This window comes from Struthio camelus, chromosome 1 (genome assembly GCF_040807025.1).
Source record: "Struthio camelus isolate bStrCam1 chromosome 1, bStrCam1.hap1, whole genome shotgun sequence".
NCBI lineage: Eukaryota > Metazoa > Chordata > Aves > Struthioniformes > Struthionidae > Struthio > Struthio camelus.
Window position 1 is genome coordinate 131,346,535 of NC_090942.1, and position 19,946 is coordinate 131,366,480.

At 36.9% G+C, this 19,946-nt stretch overlaps 1 protein-coding gene across 10 annotated transcripts in view; it reads left to right on the forward strand.

Annotated features, from left to right (window-relative positions):
* The window catches only part of DMD (dystrophin), a 1,217,172-nt gene that overhangs the window by 818,701 nt on the left and 378,525 nt on the right, over positions 1-19,946 (forward strand). For all 10 annotated transcript variants that reach the window (XM_068917030.1, XM_068917051.1, XM_068917057.1 and 7 more), the window contains 2 exons: positions 3,711-3,812; positions 11,398-11,506. In XM_068917030.1, the coding sequence (XP_068773131.1) occupies positions 3,711-3,812; positions 11,398-11,506 (211 nt within the window). The remainder of the gene's footprint in view (positions 1-3,710; positions 3,813-11,397; positions 11,507-19,946) is intronic.

Below are 19,946 nucleotides of genomic sequence, written 5' to 3' on the forward strand. Positions count from 1 at the left end.
TTCTCTAAAAACTGATCTCTATTTCTGAACGTGAGCATGGACAGCTCCTGTTAGCTTCGGTAGTCGCTTGGCCTGTGCGGTGAAGAGCAGACTTTAAGCCTTGGTTTTAGAGTACATTATTCATTTGAATATATGCATGTGCTAGATAATAGCTACAGTCGTTTTGTTGTGAGCAAATTATTGGAGTCCAAGTGATGGTTGTTACCTTTTTCTCCTCTTTGGGAATTGAACGATGGACCAGTATTCTCAAAGTACTCTTTAGTCAGTCTACCTGTGTTAATACAGTGTCTCCATAGCAAATAGATCTGAAATTGCTGGTAACTTGCTCAATGGACAGAATTTGTCAAGGGGCTAGGTCATCAGGAACGGAACACTTCAAAGTTACTGCAATAATTTAATGTGCCAAGTGTATACTTATTTAAAACCATTTTGTGAAGTTTTTAGATTATGTTGGAATTAATGTGCAGCAATCAAAAAGTAATTGTAGCTTGAAGAAATAGCCTATCTGTTAATCGCACCAGTGTCCAACAGAATGATAAGATATTGAGAACTTGTTCCCTCCGGCGTCTTATTCTTATTTCCACATAAATCTGAAATTAAGCATCAGGCAGTATTTGATAGATTTACACAATGCATTTTGGTTTAGGTTAAGGCCATTGATTTTGAAAGATCATACTTCACAAGATTGGTTTGTGTAACTCCAGAAACGGTAGAGCAGAGGGAACTGGTGATTTGACAGCTAACAACGTTATGTTTTAGTTACCCTGCTGTGAAAAATTTTAGCTGCATTCTATCCATAAAGAACAATACCTTTTGAAATGTTTAGATGATATGTAGAGAGTGGATATCTTAGTTTTTATACATGTGCTATATATATATATACACACTACCAGCATAAAATAATGACAATAAAAAGGATTATTAAACCTTCTTTGCTGTAAAATGCAGAGTTGCACCGTACCATTAGTCTTTCATTTTGCTTTTCCTTTTTCTCTTGATTTTAAAAGGAAAATTAGCTTATTTAAATGAATGTCTATGGTAAATCATGATACAAATTTCAATATGAAAGATAGGGTAGAAATAAATACTGAACAGTGAATTTCATTGCGACTATAGGTCTCAGGTAGTAAGTTCTCTTATGAATAGTCCTTTCATTGGGAGTTCCTCCTCTAGGAAGGTTTTTTAGAGTATGAATTTTCAATTCTTGATCATAGAACTTGACTATTAATGGCTATTACTATAAACTTAGTCAAGTCAGGTACGTGACAAAGCTTAAGAGAGCCTTAAGAGAGGCTGCCTAGGTCTGGGTCCGGGCAGGGGCAGGGCTATGGCGGGACTGGAGCTGGCACCGCTGCGGTGCTGCAGGGCAGCCCTGGGCTGAGATGCGGCTGGGGCCAGGTGGGGAGGAGGCCCAGGGTGGAAGGGGCAGGGACAACGAGGGCTGCTGGGCCCCCAGGGCCAGACCGAGGCATTCAAGGCTGAGGGAGCCTTCTCCTCACAGGCTGCAAAAACGGCTGGGTCTTTCTAAATGGGCAGTGTCCACATCAGCAATAATACAGGCTAACAGCCGCAGATCTGTACCAAGAGAAGCAGTTGGTGCTGGGGACCTGATCCCTGCTGTGTGCACCCCTGTGTACAGCTCTCCTCTGATGCAATGGACTGAATGCTCGTCTGTGGCTGGAGTGTGCTGGGTGGGCTCAGAGCACACCTTCTGCTCCAGTTACCTCTTAAAAGAATCTAGTTTACGTGCCCCATGACCAGTCCATGGTGGAAACTAAAGCACAGGGAATGGGGAAGACTGCGAGGTTCACTTCAAAGGCACGTCCATCATGCAAATGAAACCACCAGGGTAGGTGCATCCATAGCGATCTGACTTAGTAGTCTCAGATTCTGTAGGAGTCTGTAATGCATTTTTTTCTATTGACTTTCTTATGAGGCCTGGTGCCCTTATAAAATACACAAGAATTTATGAAGCACGTAGAATAACACAAAGCAACACACACATGGCAAAATATTGGGAGCGGTTTACTTGATGGAAAAAAAAAAAACTTAACATGTTAAAATACCTGTTTTTCATCAAGACAGGCCAAAATTGCATTCTTCATTGACATTCCTTGATGCTTACCTTTTCTGTATATAGTGAATAAGGAAGTACAAAGCTAAGCTAATATAGAAAGAGAAAGAAAACAGGACTTCAGTGATGATTTGATCAACAAGTTAACTCTCCCCTCAAAGATCTGATTTTACTGTACGGTGCTTGTCGGTGCTCATTCTAGATGAATCCTTACAGTTATATCTCATTAATAATGAAAAGTGTAATAAAAAGGAATTAAATACAAATATGTTTAAAATATCATTACAAGAAATCAGATGAGCTTTAATTCATTTTATTTACTGTTAATAAACAGAGTTTGGAGAGTCAACTGAGGGATGATAACATACTGGACTTTTCAACACTGATTATTTTTACTCATTGTCCATAATATTTTCCAAGTAAATTTTCAAGCAGCACTGTAGACAGATTTTATATGCAGAGTTAAAAACAGAGCAGTAAGATGGCCCCTTGCTGAGATTTAAAATGGCATAAACTTCAACAAGTTTATTGCAGAGCAGAGCAAAGAATAGCAGATTTCCACCAGTGAAATGATGTGATTGAATCAGATCATGACAAGCCTGGCATACAATCTTGTCTGCTCTCAAACGAATGATAACTGTGGTTGTGGACAGAAAATAAAGTTGGAGAGTCAGTGGATAGTCTGCAGTGTGACATGAGAGAAGCTACAGAATCAAACTGTAAAATAGATGGGAGAGGAGTGGAAGGGAGAGAAGAAAACAAAACAAAACAAAAACCCAATTTGCATATCTCAGATAACTCTAGGATTTTTTTTTTATCTGCTTTGGCTTATGTTACCATCTATTACTTCAGTATGAAAACAGTATGTATCTCAGGACTACATACATTGTTAATCTCTTTATTAGTTTTTACAACTTTACAGTTTTACACTTTCGATTTTTGCTTTTAATTACCTACATGCCGTGCTCTACCCATTATTTTTTTTTTTCTTGTGACTATTTTACAGAGCCATAGATATGTTGAAAGAATTTCTCAGAGCTAGCTTAGATTAGTACATGGATGAGACCTTTCCAAATTAAAAAATAAACTTGCTAGAGAATATGCAGTTGCTAATTCAGTAGTACCTTCAGGAGCTGCCACTGTTACTGTGCTTTTGTTTTGAATTCATTTGTATGAATACTTTACTATAAAGCATTAATAATCTTGCTAAATTCAGCATCATTGTTGGATCCGATCATACAATAATAATGCCATGTACTAGAGAACAAAATGTGTACTGGCGCGCTTTTTGCTAGTGGAAAGCAGGCAACAGGGCAGACCTGTTTGAATGAGATTTCAGATGCCTGTTCTTTCTAGAATGAATTTGTGCCAGTTTTATAATTGTTTTGTTGAAAACCTCCGGATGAAGGGACCTGTCGCTTTATTTTATTCACATTACTCTTTCATCCTTCTTGCTTTTGTTTTCTCTTGTGACCCTCTTTGTCCTTAGCTGCTGTTATCCTTAAGTTTTCCCAGAAACCAGTCCTGAGAAGAAAATCTGCTGGTTGTTTACAGCCTCCCATGTTGCTCTAGGACTTTTCAGTTTTTTTGCATATGCTATGGTTAATCTACATTGCATGTGTTTTTATTTTTTCAGGAAACTGAAGCAGCAGTTCAGGCTAAGCAGCCGAATGTGGAAGAGGTTTTGTCTAAAGGGTGTCATTTATATAAGGAAAAACCAGCCACTCATCCAGTAAAGGTAATGAAGCAAACTGTAGCAATATCCATTACTGTGTAATGAGTTGTGCTTCCCCTGTTGTACACTTGTCCTTGACGTGCTCTGTTTAAAATCAATGAAAGAACTTGGCAAATAGTATTTGTTCTGTTCTGTGACAGCATAGCCAGGAATAATGTAATGTTCCCAGCTAGAAAATTTTTTCATACTGTGGTGGAAGAATTGTATTTGACATTAATGTTCTTCCATCTATTCAAGAGTAATCCATGTTGAAAACAAATGTTAAGTGTTTTTTACCTTATTAATTAAATCAGGTAACATGTTTTTGAGTTTCCCTATTTTAAATTATAAATTATACTTTCAGAAGTACTCTCAATCAAAAAAAGTGAATGTATTTTTTAGAAAAGGTAAGAGTCAAGTTACAGGAGAGTCCTTTGCTTTGAAGTTTTCTCATTATGAATGCAAAAGCAGTGCAATATGGAACATTCCCACTCTCTTTTCTCTCTCCCAATATTCGTACAGAATGACTTGATTCTGCTTAGGAGCAAAGGAATACATTGTTAAGAAGGCTGTTCCCTCTCAACTTTTCTCTTTTAGACAAATGTACTGTAGAATCCTTTCCTCCAACATGGAAATCAGTTTGAAGGGGATATTTTTCACTTAGTTTCACAGAGACTTTTTAGACCTTCATAGAGGCTGGAGTGTCATTTACTATCCTATAGAATCTTGAAGGAGAAAATAATAGCAGAAAATAAACAGAGGAAGGTTTCCTCACAAAGTTAGGATGTCTGCAGGTGACCGCTACAGTGAATTTATAGTTTTGCTATCTATATTTAGTCACTATATTTGGAGTATTTTTTTCCTTCTTTTGCAAAATCTCCCCTCGCTAAGTCATTTATAAATCCCACCATCAGGTCTCCATTCACAGGAGAACATGTATGCGCTTATCTCCACCTAAGAAACTACTGCATATTTAATCATATTTTCGTTTCTTTTCTATTTTCCAGAACAGAAATCTTTGAAAATAGCTTTCCCCTTTATTATCTGTTTTTTTAATGCTCTTAAACAGTGAGAAAGACTAAAAGAGTTGAAGTCAGGCTGACTTAGAATTAGTGTGCTAATGAGAGTGTGCAGAACAAAGCTTTTGACTCTCTGTTATGCAATTTTGCTTGGCTATGTGATAGCTATTATTGTTGGGAAAAAACTCTCTGCAGTAAATGCATTTACTCATTTGGTATGACTACAGTTGCAGTCTTAGGGGACCTTACTCAACATTTTAACAGGCAAAACACTTGAAGCAAGAAAAGACTGGAGGTTTTGGCTTTTCCAGATTTTTGTAATGTGCATATGATGAATTGTGGAATAAATACAGGCAAGTTCAAGGAGAAGAATTAAAACTGTTGTGTACCGTTGGCCAAAATCTAAATGATATGAAATGATTCTGTGCAGACCAAACTTCTGACATAGACTTGTACTCCATATCCGTTTCTTTTAAAAGTGATCACACCAAGGACACTGAAAACTGCCAATTTCTAGACATTTCTAAACTTCTAAAACTAGATTTACTCAAACACAATAAACTGGAACAAGATAACTCTTTAAAAAGAGCTTATGACATTTCTTGAGTTGCAATTTTGACAGTGATATTATAAAATATGTCTGTGAGAAAATTAATAACTATTTGTGGAGTAGAGGGTATTTCATTCCTAGTCCCTCTTTAATTGCGTTTTACTTCTTTCATTACATTCTGTAGTTCAGTTAATTGACCAACCTGTGAAGTTAATTCCTGCTTCACTGACTGTCTTGTACAGTAAGTAATAGAACAGTGCATATATACTGTCAGAGCTGTTGAAGTGCTTTCTTGATGTTGCAGTTTTCTTTAAGCTTCCATCCATTTATACTGAGCTGATCTTCTCTGATGGTTCCTAGTGAGTAACTTCCAGTACTGTTTGCTATTTGCATGTTTCAATGCAGACTTTACAATAAAAGCCAAAATCATTTTCTAGACAAAAGGGATTTTGTGGAATCAGAAATCATTTGTACTCAAATTATGCTATTTTAAAAGGATATTAGTGAGGTTATGAAGTCAAACACTCAGTGATTGGGCAAAATTCTTTGATTAAGGTTGACTGGGCAGCTTTGTTTTTTCCCACAAGAGCCCTGACAGGTTCAGTAGAGGGTGTGGACAGTAGTCCCACTGTGAGCAGCAATTCAGTATTTTAATTCATATTTTAATTCTTTAATTTGTGGCTGCGATCTGCACTTTTGCGGTAAAGTATTTAAGTTCTGCTCTGAAGAACAATGGAAGAGGGTAATTCCCTCTGGGACTTTTTCAGAGCACTGATCACAGTGGTGTCTAAGTGGTTCATAAACATTACTTGATTTTAGATTTATTTCTGTAGCTGTTTTTTTTGTTTTGCACAAAAATTAAAGAGAAAAAAGCAACAGTAGGGTCAAATTAAATATGTCACTTGACACAAATTTGAAAAAAAAAGTTCCTGTTTTCTCAACTTTTAAAATTAATTAAGACATACCAGAAAATTCAGTATATTTTCCTCAGCAATTATGAAACAAATTTGGAGGTTTAATTGAGACTAGGTGGTATTCCAAACAAATGAAATATTTGATCTGAAAATACTCTCCCAGATTGAATTAACTTCTGTGTAACAAGATGGTATTTTCATCTTTATTTATACATGGGGGCTCAGACAGAGAGAGATTAAAGCTGAATATCGCAGATACTTCTGGATATCAAATTTGAAACACCAACCATCATATTCTTCAGTATCGTATTATGTAATATTTTACATGATAGAAGCACAATTTTCACAATTTCAGTTGCAGCTGGGATTACTCAACACTTCTTCAGATAAGATACCGATGTCTCAAGTTGGATGCACAGAAAAAAAATGACTTAGCCTCTTTAAAAGCATTCATTACTTTGCTCAGCATTGCTTGAGAATTCTGTAGAGAATTTAGTTCTCTGAGGCAGCCTTGTCTTAACTTTCCTTTTTTCCCCTCTAATTTCCATCTTATTTCACCAGTCTTTCCATTCTTTTCAGTAAATGAAGTAGAGATCCTACAGAGTTCAGCCTTCTTTGTCCCTGTCTGACTCATTCATACTGCAGGCCTCCCCTCTTGTGGAAAATAATGTGTATCAAGATACTAGTGTAATCATATGCATTGGAAGTGAATTAATATTCATAGTTGACTTTATTCTGGCATTCCCTAATCTTTAGCTGTTTGTCTTTACAATCTTTATAATATACTCTCATTATGATATTTTAAATAGAAATTCAATCGCATAGCTTTATATTGGCACTTACGTCACCTAAGGGTTGAAACACTGAGCTCCACGCTGCGTCTCCAACCCATGAGGTAGCTGATGACCAATCAGTTGTTATTTCATGACTTCTCCAGTCTGCGCTTTCCCTGTTCGGTCCCTGTGTCCCGTTCCTACCCCTCTGTGGTTTCCCCCACTTACAAGTTGTCAGAATCACATCGCAGGCGCTGACTCCTTATTGTCTCCTGCTCCCGCAGCCCCACTTAGAATAAATTAAGCCTAACTGTGCATTTTCAGGTATAACTGTCTTTGATCAATGTCAATACGTCATGTGTTAATTGTATAGAGTGTTGATCTGTTTGTTGTAGGATGGTGTTAAAGGATGTGTTGCACTGTGAAGTTTAGGTAGATTCACATGTCTTTAGCTAAAGATCTAGAGCATTTCTGGCAGAAAAAAATACTTACTTGACGTGAATATCTGTGTTAAATTGTTCTATGAGAATGAAAAATAGTAGTGTGTGTGAAATACCCAGAATAGAGATTTCCTTGTTTAACTAACATGTGCAAACAAAACAAGTGCAACTAATTATTCCTGCTACAAAAATGATTCCAAAAATATAGTAACTTCACAAAGATCTACTTGACACTTTCTATAATTGTTTTTTGTCAATTGCAAGAGGTGTGACCTAGAGGATTGATAAATCTTTTAGGAAAAGCTTTTTTTACTCACTGTTTTGAAGAACATAAAAAGAACAATAATTTATACTGGTTATTGGTTTAGGTCACCCCCTTCCTTCCACGTCCTTACACTAAAGAGTTGCTAAGTAGAAGAAGTGAAGATGATAGTTGCTGTCTGTCAGTCATTATTTCAGGAGGCAAGACCTGAAAAGCGACAATAGCATTAGTCTGTTTGTGATACCTTAGTCATAGCCATGGACTTTTTAATTTTTGTACCAATTTTTTGTACCAATTTGTATCTAATTTTTCAAATGGTAATTCTCATAACAAAATTTGTCTTTATGTCATCAAAGCATATTGCTCAAGTCCTTAAAGTAAGTAATAAGCCAATAAGTAAGTAATAGGCTGATAAATACTCATATATTGACCATGTTCTCCATTTGAAACCTGTCCAGCAGCCCCAAATGAAATATTCTTGATAAGGTAGATGATTGCAAACTATTTGTATTACAACTTTTCCTGTGTGAGAAATTACAATGGCAAAGCCAGGAATTGTTTCCCGGGGTAAAATTTATCTATCTTCAAATGAGGATTGATTTTGAATTTGTAAGTTAATAGTTAACTAAATATTTGATCAGTCGCCATACCGAATGCCCAGAATGTATAATCATTGTTGACTGTACAGGTATACTATATTATACTAATGTACGGTTTTACTGTGGTTAGAATGTATGTTAGTAAGCCCTTGGTAATGGATTAAGTGTTGTTTGATTAGGGTGAGTTATACCTCTTATCTCACAGTTACGTTATTGAAATATACATATTTTCACACCCTCTCAAAGCATGTGATGGTATCAGAATTTTGTGATGTGGGAGTGTAAAAATACTTTTCTTGGTAAATTAAATCCTAGGCTGTGATCATTCTGTATGGCAACTGATTCAAGAATCAGGAATGTAAAAGAAAATGTGATCATTTAAGCACTAGCCCATTAATGATCTAACCTATTCAAGTTTAGGAAATGGACTTCATGCTTGTGAAATGTATTTCTGTAAAGTAACTTTTTTGGCTTTTGAGGGTGGGAGAGGGAGAGGTTACTGCTGGTGACAGCGGCAAATGTAAGCCCCAGTCTGACGGTTATCAGCACTTAAACTGAACAGTTTATTGAAGAAGGGATTTCAGCAGCAGTTAAAGAGCTGTAGTTCCCCTGCCACATCGGTTTGTGCTTTCCGGAAATGTTGCGGAGGGAGAGCAAGTAGCAGGAGGGAAAGAAGACTTCAGGAATACCTTTAGAGCTCAGTTTCCTTGTCCTCAGTCTTGCATTTAAAAAAACTACATTATTTCTCTCTGTAAATGCCCTTATCTAGTTTTAGTGCTGTCACTGAGATGAGTTCATGTATGAATGTTAACCTCACTTAAGCTGTACTTGTGCCAACATTTAAAGGAAATCAATAAATCAATAAAAATAATCCTCAATTCAATACATTCTGAAACTAATGCTTGTCACCAAAGCTCAAGAACTGCAATTACAGCAAAATTGTTCCACTTAAAGTGAACATTTTAGTGTGGACAGGCTAATTAATGGTAGATGCAAGACTGGATCAAACTGTAATTCTGAAGAGCTGGGAACTAAATACGCTTTCACTAGTTGTGTAGGGCCTTAGACAACCCTTTCTGTCGTCTGTGGGGAGCAGGTTCTGTATTTTGTTGTTGCTGGAAACAAATCCCTGGCTCACATCCATGACTAAGTAAAGCAACTACTCCCGGTGAGGACTGATATTGTATTTACAGGAACCATGTATCTTTCCTGAGTTACTAGGAATATACTGCAGTCAAAACTAAGCCAAACTTAGTGTGTATTTTCTCCAGCTTCTGTTTTCAAGGGCTCTCTGCTTTCATTGCTGCTATTGAAATAATGGATATTGGAACAATCCTTTCCATTCTAAGCTCTGGAATAAAATTCTTGAGCTAGAGCAGCAGGAAAAAAAAATGGAACTTGTAGATGCATCAAAAAATGTGTTCCACAGACTGTGTTTCTGTGTATTCATACTGCACACAGAAATAAAGCGTGTGTATAACAGTGAATTGTCATATGATAGGTGGCTTTTATCACGCACGTTTGATTGATTGCTTCTTCTGCATTCTTTTCATAGTCTATACTCAAAGAGAATCTCGGATATTCCAGACTTTTGCTTTTTTTTTTTTTTTAAGGCAGTTTTTAAGCTACTCTAACAGCTAAAAACATATTTTATTCCCTGATGCAGAGTTATCTCCCTTCTTTCCTACGCTATCAAAAAGCTGTCCAGAATTTATACCAGGTAATATTCTGGCCTCTGTTGGCAACAGATGTAAAAGAACTTTTTTGCAGGGTTACAGTTTTTACTGGTGAGACTTGAGGCAAATTCTAGAAGCCCCTAAGAGATCGCAGTGTAAAATCATGCTATTTCAGTTTGTGCATGCATGTTTTAGTCAAGTGAGTATTGTTCTCTACCCCTGCTTTATTGAGCCCTGTCTTTTTAGACACAAGGTAATGAAGTTATCTTTCGTAATAGCCATCATACTTCCATCAAGCCTGGATTATGTTTTGGACTATATATCTAATCAGAAATAGAATAAGAATATTAAAAGCAGCTGTGAAGGGCATGGGTACGCTGTGCTGCTTTCTTCAGCAGGCAGTCAGGGAGCAGTTTAAAGGAAAGCTGAAGTCTTCATTTTAAGTGTTTAGAGATGCCAGCATATAATTAGTATGCTTCATCCTTTCCTCCAGTTTTTGAGCAAGGAAGAAAGAGGGGTAGAAATGTCATGTCCAAGCCTGAATGCCTCCCAGGGTTATTGAGGATTGATACAAATCATATTCCAGACTTTTACTTAGGCTTTTTTTTTGAAGTAACAGTTTAGCTATTAGTGCTCAGGGCTGCGTGCCCACACACTGAAATTTAAGATTTTCTGGAGTCTCTTATGATTTTTTTTCTCATTTTTGTAGGGGGAGGAATGTGTTCTGCATTTGAGATTACAAATTGCAGAGGTTTTATTAGCATGTTTTCCTAATATGTAATTAAATTCTGCATTTTCATTAGCAAAATGAATATAGCAGGTTCTTGATGATAAAAAACTCTGCTGTATGTAAAAAAGGGAGTCATCCTGTGTTCCCTAAAAAGGTGTAAAGGTCTGTCCATCCGGGAATAGCAAGAACGGCAGCTCCCTGTGGCAGGAGGCGAGTGGCGGCAGGGCCAGGCCTGACCTGACCGCCGGGGCCCATGCCATCGCCCTGCTCGGGAGCACGGCCGCGGCGGCAGCTGGGGCAGCTCCAGCCCTGGGGCGGGGGTGTCGGGCACTACCACGGGGGCGAGGGTGGGCTGAGGCCAGGCCGGGCGCTCGGGTTCGGGTGTTGGCAGTTGCGCTATCTTCAAGTTGGCCCTGAGCCCTAGCAGCTCCTAGGAGGAAAGATGCTTTCAGGATCCTGACGTTATTAAGCCATTTTGGTCCATTGGGGCATGTGTTGTCTATCCTATGTGTTGTCTATGTGTTGTGAGATTAGTGTTTCAGTGTGGTTTTTTTTTAACTCAGGCTGTCCAATACATGGAAAAATTGGAAAAAGAATTATTATAAATTTTATACTTATATATATATATATATATTTTATATTCTAGAGAAAATTAGAAGACTTGAATGCTGACTGGAAGACAATAAACCACTTAATTCAACAACTAAAGGAAAAGCCAGCATTAGGAGCGCCTGGCCTTTTCTCCTCGGGTGTCTGTAAGTGCTTCAGTATATGCATCTTTTAAAATGAATTTACAAATTACGCGTTTGTAAATGAGAGGGCTGGTGCTGAAATCAGTTTGGTTTTTGTTCTTTCCTTTCTATTTGGTATAATGTGTCCCAGCAGACAAATTAGTTTATAGGTGTGATGAAATGACTGCAGCATGCTTCTCTAATTATTACTGTTTCAAAACTTTGTTTCTTTATCCTGTGAAGAACTGACATTATGACTTTCTACAGGTATTCATGGAGGAAATACTATGGAGGGAGACAAATTATTTAAATTAGAAGAATAGTAATGCTACAGGTGAAGTGGATATGAATTGTTCACAGTATGAAATTCTGAAATTGCTTTTTAAATATGATAAGGAACTGGCACTGTTTCAAGACACTGTTTGATGTATTCATAGAAAAGGTTGTATGACAACATGGTAGGAGTAATTCTGGAGTTACGCATTAAGTCTGTGATACATATCTGTGGGTGTCTGAGCTGATGAATCCACGAGAGACTTGATCTCCATTTAGTTTTAAATTATTTGGACAATATTTATATTGTATTAATGTCGTATCTCTTGGTACCTGCTGCTTCCCTGCAAGGACTACAGAATCATTTTTGTCTCTTTGATGCATGCATTTTTTTTTTCTGCTGCTTTCCTCAGCAATGTAGTGATTAAGCATGGTTGTAAAAAAAAAAAAAAGGAATAGGTGCACTGGAATTTCCAAGTCTGTGTTTCTGAAGACTCTGAGATTCTTCCCTTGATATTAAAGTCTCTCCCCTGCTTGGATGAAGAATTTTGCTTGTCCATACGAGCTTCAAAGCTGATCATCAGATCTGGGAGCAGAAAGAAAGTTTTTCCCCATCAGATAGTCTGTAACTCAGTGTATAATGTAGCCCCAGCAGTCAGCTAGGATTTAATTATTTGTAGGATGTTGATCCCTCTTGCCTTTTAGCATATTCTAGTGGGCAGCATGCAAAAAAGCTGATCCTGGAGAGTTCTCTGCTTTCTCTAGTGACTCTATAACACCCCAAAACAGAAAAATCCTTGTACAGGGAAGTAATTGCGCTACCTAGACCGAATTCAGAATATTGAGTACTAGAAGCCAGTTCAACTTCTGTCAAACTTGGGTACATCAGTCCAAGCAAAGCAGGCGTCTTGCTCGTGACATGTTAAATATTAGTAAATAGGAACTGTCATTTAGTTTTAGCTATTTGGTTCCAGTGGTGATCATATCAATTTTATGAAAAGGGCTAAATATTGCTAACATTTTTTAGAATTCTTAGTAAAGCCGTATCCTTGCTTTACAGAATTTTTCCCCAAGGTATACTATAGGAATTCATCTAATGACATGGTAGAACTGAAGGAGAAATGTAACCATTTTTGCTGCGCTGGGTCACTAAAGTTGCTATGTCAGTTTTGCATGTCAGCAGGTTCTGTCAGCTTCCGGGAGAAGAGAGTGTTTGAGAGCTGTGAATTTGTTGTTACAAAGAAAATGATAATAACTAAAAAAGAGAGAGAGCACAGTGTGCAACAGATCTCTATATTAACTCATTTTTAACAAAATGCAAAATTATTCATTTACCTTAATTCTAAAAGTAGACTCTGAATGACTACTAACATTTCCAAGATTCAGCAGATTGAATTACACATAAATAAAATGAAAGCACATGTGTTCTATAAAGAATTAGGCAGGAACTGAGACTGGTTTTCTTTCTAGTACCGAGAACACCTAAAATCTGAACCTGTGCTTGTAGCATTAATTTATAGTTTTTATTTATTTTAAGTCACTTCGCTGCAATCACATCATTATAGGTTTATCATCACAGAAACACAGCTTCATTGAGGCTGGAAGGCGCATTAAAGAGATCCAGAGATCATCTAGTCCAACTCCCCTGCTCAAAGCAGGGTCACCTAGAGCATGTTGCCCAGGATTGTGTCCAGATGGCTTTTGAATATCTCCAGGGAAGGATCCTCCACAACCTCCCTGGGCAACCTGTTCCAGCGCTCAGCCACCCTCACAGTAAAGAAGTTTTTCCTTATATTTGAATGCAGTTTCCAACTGATGCCTGGGGTTGTTCCCCCCCAGGTGCAGGACTTGACATTTCCCTTTTGAACTTACATTAAGTTCCTTTCTGGCCATTTCTCCCTATGAGGATGTTATGGGAGACAGTACTGAAAGCCTTGCTAAGGTCAAGACAAACAACACCTGTTACTATCCCCTCTTCCAATGAGCTACTCTAACTCTTTTTGTCTATTCCTAGTGAAACTTTAGTAAATAGGTGTTGAACATGTAATGTGCATGTTTTTTTAACTACACGCAGTGTAGGCACAGTGAGCTCAAATCATCCTAAAAAGCATAGGTTTCTGCAAAGTGGGAAAATGATTATGTATTCCAAAAGTTAGTATTATTGTACTTATTAAAAAAGAGAGATTTAATGTCATAAGTTTTGCTTATGCTGTAACTAATGATAAGTTTTGTAATTGTTTTAACCATTTATACTTTGTTATAGCCATTTTTATGGACTTGTTCTATGCTGCTGATTCTAATGATACATACATTAGCATGCATAGATACTCGACCTAGATATGGGAGAGCTGGTAGATCCAACCAGCACAGGGACAGTACAATGAACAAGAAGTACCTCTGGTCACAGAAGCGATGTAACTATATCAGTTCCCCAGTAACTCAGCTCAGCTTTTCTAGTTCCCTCTCACAGAGTGTCTGCTTTTTAAACTTTTCTTTCTTGGAGGTTTGTCTCTGAAGTAGGTCCATGGAGGTTTTTCTTGGCAGCTTTTTTATTATGTTATTTGTAAATCAGATTAGTTCCTTCATCTGTTTTGCCTCATGGCCACATAAGCCGTTGCACTGCAGAACTGAGGGAGTGGAAGGATTTAGGAACGGATGGCCAGAAGCAGGGTGGAGTGGGAAATGCCTGAGCTGGCAGTGCTGTCATGAGAAATATGTGTAGAAATGTGACCTTAGGTGGACACAGAGAGGGAAAGGAAAATGTATTTTGTGTTCCTAGTCACAAAGGTTCCAAACTGAGATCAGTTAAATGATCAATGTGAACTGCCTGAAACACTGCAACTGGGGATGCTCACCTTTTGTATGCAGGTAACACTGCGAGAAACCTATATGTTAACAGTAATCTTCAAAAAGAGGCCTTGCCCCCCCCCGCTTCAAACTAATGACTATATGGAGTCACTGATGTCCTTGAACTAGGATCTCAAGAGATATATGTTGTCCCTAAAATAAGCCTGAAGTCTCCCACAACATTTTCTTTAAAGGTCATTTTAAAAGAAAGATGTACAAAATGATTTTGGAAGGGCTCTGTAAAGCAGCGATAGTATCTCCTGTAGATAATTATTCATTTACTGATTCTACAGAGACTTTTGTGGCCGTCAGAATTTAATAATGTTCACGTCTGTGTCTAAGACTAAGGAATGGAGATATAACTGGCTCACCTCTACTGCACTGTCAGGTGTCATTTGCTCCAGTCTGGTTACAAGAACCCAGCCAGAGGGCCTTAGTAAATATACCATCTGGTGGCTATAATAAAGGTGAAGAACAGAACTGCAGTGTGTTTATGATTATTTCTAGGTTTTTGTATATTATAGTTTCTTCAGCACAAGAAGTACTAAAAAATGTCCTTAATATCCCACCGGTCCAGTATGCCCTCAGGCATAATGAACAAAAATTATTTTTGCAGCTAGGAAAATGTGCTTAGCTGAAGAGTACCTCTCAAACCTTAGCACAGATTGACTTCCAAGACAAGATGATTCAGGAAGCAAATCACACTTGCTACCTGATGCTATAACATGAAATTGTGCAAATGTCTCTAATGAAACACCTTAATGCCTTGCTTAGCCAGCAGTTTGAAAACCTTTTAAGCCGAGAGAAATGCAATTTTGAAATGTACTTTTACAGGAGGGAAAAATTTTAGTACTGTCTTTGTATGCATTGATATAACTTCTTTTGTATGAAAGTGCTGTCTCTGCATTTGCTTATTAAGTTAGGTAAAGTTATACAGTGCTTTGTAAAACCATTTGAATACCTTGCGGGGTAGGGAGACATTCCTGACTTTGTTCCTGAGGATGACATTTTCCATTTTTTGTCTTCATTCAAATGTAGATTTAACTTAATAAGTTGTTGAAAAATTTTGGTCTTTTTTTTTAGTGCTATACTTGAAAATACAAATTCTTTAAAAAGTATGAATATATTCTAAATCGTACTGTGAGGTTAGCGAAACCTTAAAAATAACTGTTAATATAACTGAAAATACTTTGTGTGCTAATTTTGCATGTTGCATGTATAGCTAATATAACTAGTTGTAGTACATTAAATTATTATTCTTGCAGTTAAATTCATTCAGTAAATAATACTTTGTGTACAGTCAGTTTCAGTTTTTCCCTGAAATTTTAGACGGGTTTCTGTCTTTTTCTCCTAATCAAGTGAAACAGAAAAATGTGTGTTTGTGAAGAGAATAAAAAAGTAAAAGGAGAATTAGTGTAAATTACAGTGTTGAAATTACTTTTAAAATTAAATAGAATTTGAGTTGGTTGTCCCTTAAAATTTACATGTTAGTAATCTTTAATTTGAAGCCTTATTTGGGATAGATCTATGACAAAAATTGTTTTTGTTTTGCAAACTAAGGCATGTCTGAAAACTGCAACAGACTTGGAAGGAAGTTAGGGATACCTGTGGCAGAAATGCCGTGCATGCAGCGCTCCTTATTGTATGTTTAATACAGAGAATTTAAAGAAAGCTATTACGGCTTCAGCCATAATCACTCTACTAGCGATGAGATTTAGGTGTCTGTCTTTTGAACAACGAAAGTTGTTTTGTGCTTTTAGTATAATTTGCTTTGAGGGCAGGAATCGGAGACTGCAGAGTTGGAGCCAAAGCTCTGGCTTCCATGTATAGCTGGGAAAGTCTTTCAGAGTTTAGAATGAATAAGGGAGGATGGGAGAGGAGCGATATATCAAGCGAGGTCCATTAGAAGCAAGTTATAACATGCTGTTTGTGAAATATTGTAACTTCACCAGCTGATCTAATCAAAACAAAACGAATTGCTTATTAGCCCAAGTATATATTCAGCTAAGACGTTAAAAAAAAAAAAAATACAGCAGTCACCTCCAGAGTTTGTAATACATCCTGTTTTGAGTTCTAGAAAGCAACAGTATTTGTGAATTTTGGGAAATTGGTGACAGCAGACTTTTAATGTTTGCTTATCCTTTCATGTCTCTAGCGGGGAGGATTGTATCCTAAGGTATATCTCCTTGTTTAGAAAAGCTTAGTTTGCCTCTCGTTTCTCTATGAAACGTTTCCCCACCTGGACAAGGTGTACAGCTTTTGTTCTAGGCTTTTTTCTAAGACCTTATAAAACGGTTCTTGAAAAAGTTACTAGTGTTACTCCCTAAGGATATATGTAAATACCATTGTGACTTGATATATCTGGAATTCTTGTGCACTGTTTGGGATGTAACATAACGAAAGAAATATGTACTGATACTGCTAAAAATATAGAATTTCTGAGACTGTATGTTTTAAGGAAAATTAGGAACAACCAAAAACATGTATGTGAAAATACATACATTGATGCAATGTCATAAGGTTTAAAACTAAAAGCTAATGACTTAAGAATTTGAAATTCTTGTAGAACGCTAGGGTCTAAATTTTCTACATCTGGAATTTTCTTTATATTTTCATGTTCAATCCACAGTTCAGTGATCTGTTGTTCTGTATTGACTAGTCCTAAGACAGAGAGATGTACAGATTGCCCATGGCAGCACAGAGCATTACAAAGGCTGCCCTATAAATCTCTGATATTATATTTAGTTTAAGCTTTTCACCTGGGATGCAGGACTCTCAATTTCTCAAGCTATGACTATTGAAACATATTCATTCTTTGGGCTTCAAAGCTGGATCATGTAATGTCCCACTGGCTCTTTAATAAGAACAAGAGCAACAGCAAGAACAACAACAACAACTCGTCTTTGTTTTCAAGGGACGATGACAAAAATACAAGAAACAAAATGACAACAACTCAGCTTTAGGCAAAAATGCACAACAATAGGAACTGGTTTTTTTGGTAGTATTTTGTAGCCAATGCTCTCTGGAGCAATCATTGTTTATGTATTACACACAGTGCTTGAATGAACACACATGCTGTCATTCAGAATGCTGTTTCTCAGAATTTTCAAATAGTAGTATTAAAATCCTTGTGTGTTTCAATCTGTGCACCTGATGAGATAACAATAGCGGTATTTAGAGTGCAAATTAAAAACAAACGTGCAAATCAGATATTAGAGCGTCTGTATTGTTTATAGCAGCTGGCATAGCATAATTGAAACTAGCCATACTCAGAATAATTCCTTGGGGAAGACTGACAAATGAAAACATGTTGATATTTTAAAAATAAGTTGCATATAACATTCGTCTTTTAAAATAACTTTATCATCAGCTATTAAAATGCTTGTATACAGGACATGGCAGATACTTTACAGAGCTGAACAGCTTAAAATCTACAGTAGTTCGTTTTACTTAACATTAGCTTTAGGACACCAGAAAAAGAAATCACTGATGTGAACTGCAAAAGAGAGAGAGAGACATGGAGGTGTTTGGTATGGTATAGTTTGTGCTTTTTGTGCACACAGAATCTAAAGGCAATATCTGTTTTTAATATCAGATATAACTCAGTTTAACTCTACAAAAAGTTTAACTGAAACAAACTGCAAGAGAGGAAAAGAACAGGAAACAATACAACAAGGAAGATAAGGAAATCTCACAGAGGGTCTCTAGAGTTCTTGAATCAGTGATGAGAGGTGATAAGAGTTAGCTGTTTCTTAGCTGAGCTGGCCTGACAAAGGTTATTCACTCGAGTATGAAATGGAGTAGTAAAGGAATAGATTATTGTCCCTACCTTTTGCTTTGCCTGCTCTGTACCTTTGAATAAAGGAATAAATAATGGTGTACATTAATCTTCTAAATTTAGTTTTGAGTCGTATTACCTTGAAGGCTTCTGGATTAAAAAGGCTCACAGATGCCAACCTGAATTGGCCCTTTTATGTGCACCTCACTGTAGATCTAGTTTCCCCATTGTGAAAGGGAAGGAAAGCAAAGAAGTTGCCCAATTATTCCATCTGATTTTCATCAAGAAGCTTTTTCCCTTTTTACACACGTGCCACATCTTACAATGTGGCACAAGCAATATGGCACAAAACTGAATCTGTTACCATTTGATTGGAGATTTTTCAAGGTCAGGACCCAGTTTCACAAGCAGTTCTATTTTTCAATACAGCTGACATCAGACACAAGCTGAAAGACAAACTTGTCTAGTAAAGCTTTCAGATTCAATTTTCTCTCTGCATATAGCTTCAGGAATCTCTAGAGGTCATTCACAGCATGTACTGCAACACCAGCAGGGAGAAGTAATGAAAAGAGTCTGGATAAAAAGCTGACACTGTCCCTTCAAAGCTGCATGAGTAAAAACATAATAAGGGGGTTTATAAACGCAAATCTCTCTGATTCTCAGAATTCCTATCTTGATCTTTATAGAATATTTTGATGTGAGCATCTGTTTTTGGATTATCTGACAGGTGGAAAAATATATACAAAGTATGCATAAACCACAAAAGCCTAATTTAAATCAAAGGAAAGAAGGTTACCACTTTATATTTAACATCCTATTTCAAGGGTCTCTGAGTAGGTTAGTCTTTGAAAGTGTCTGTAATAAACAGGTGTGACAGTGCAGTTTGCAAAATGGAATTGGACTTTGACTTTGATTTTTCAGAGTTTAGCTGCTTAAATCAAACAGTATGTGGGTTACTACCTAGAATTTTTTATTGTACAGATATTTGTTATGAAAAGTAAATCAGAGAGTGAAAAGAAGAGTTGACTGCTACACTATTATTAAAAACACTATAGAATCTATGTCTGCTTTTTCTGTTCTATAACAGTTGTTGCAAATACAGCTGTCAAGGTTTATCTCGTAAGTGAGAAAAATGCTATCATCAGTCTTTCAAAGGACCACATTCACCTCCATGTTTGAAAAATGGCCTGGTATTTTCTTCTCTGAACAAGCTTCACAGCTTGTTTTTTTCCTTTAATTTCTCCATCGGTAGTGAATAGCAGCAGGATATACAGGATTCATTGTGATTAAACCCCATGAAATGTAAGTGATTCCTACAACAAAATTCATCAGATATTACTGACAACTTACGTGGCGTTCCCTGTACCAGATAAGAGCAGAGAAGTAAGCTATAGTTAGGATATTTTTTTTTTCACTTGGCTCATGCAAAATGAAATGGCTCAGGAAAAAGTTAAATGTAATATTTATTCTTCTCTAGAACGATGTTCAGCATACATTGCAGAATCCCGAGTTAGCCATTTTCAAGAAATATGGCAAAACAGAATTGTAGCATTTTTAGAAAATGGA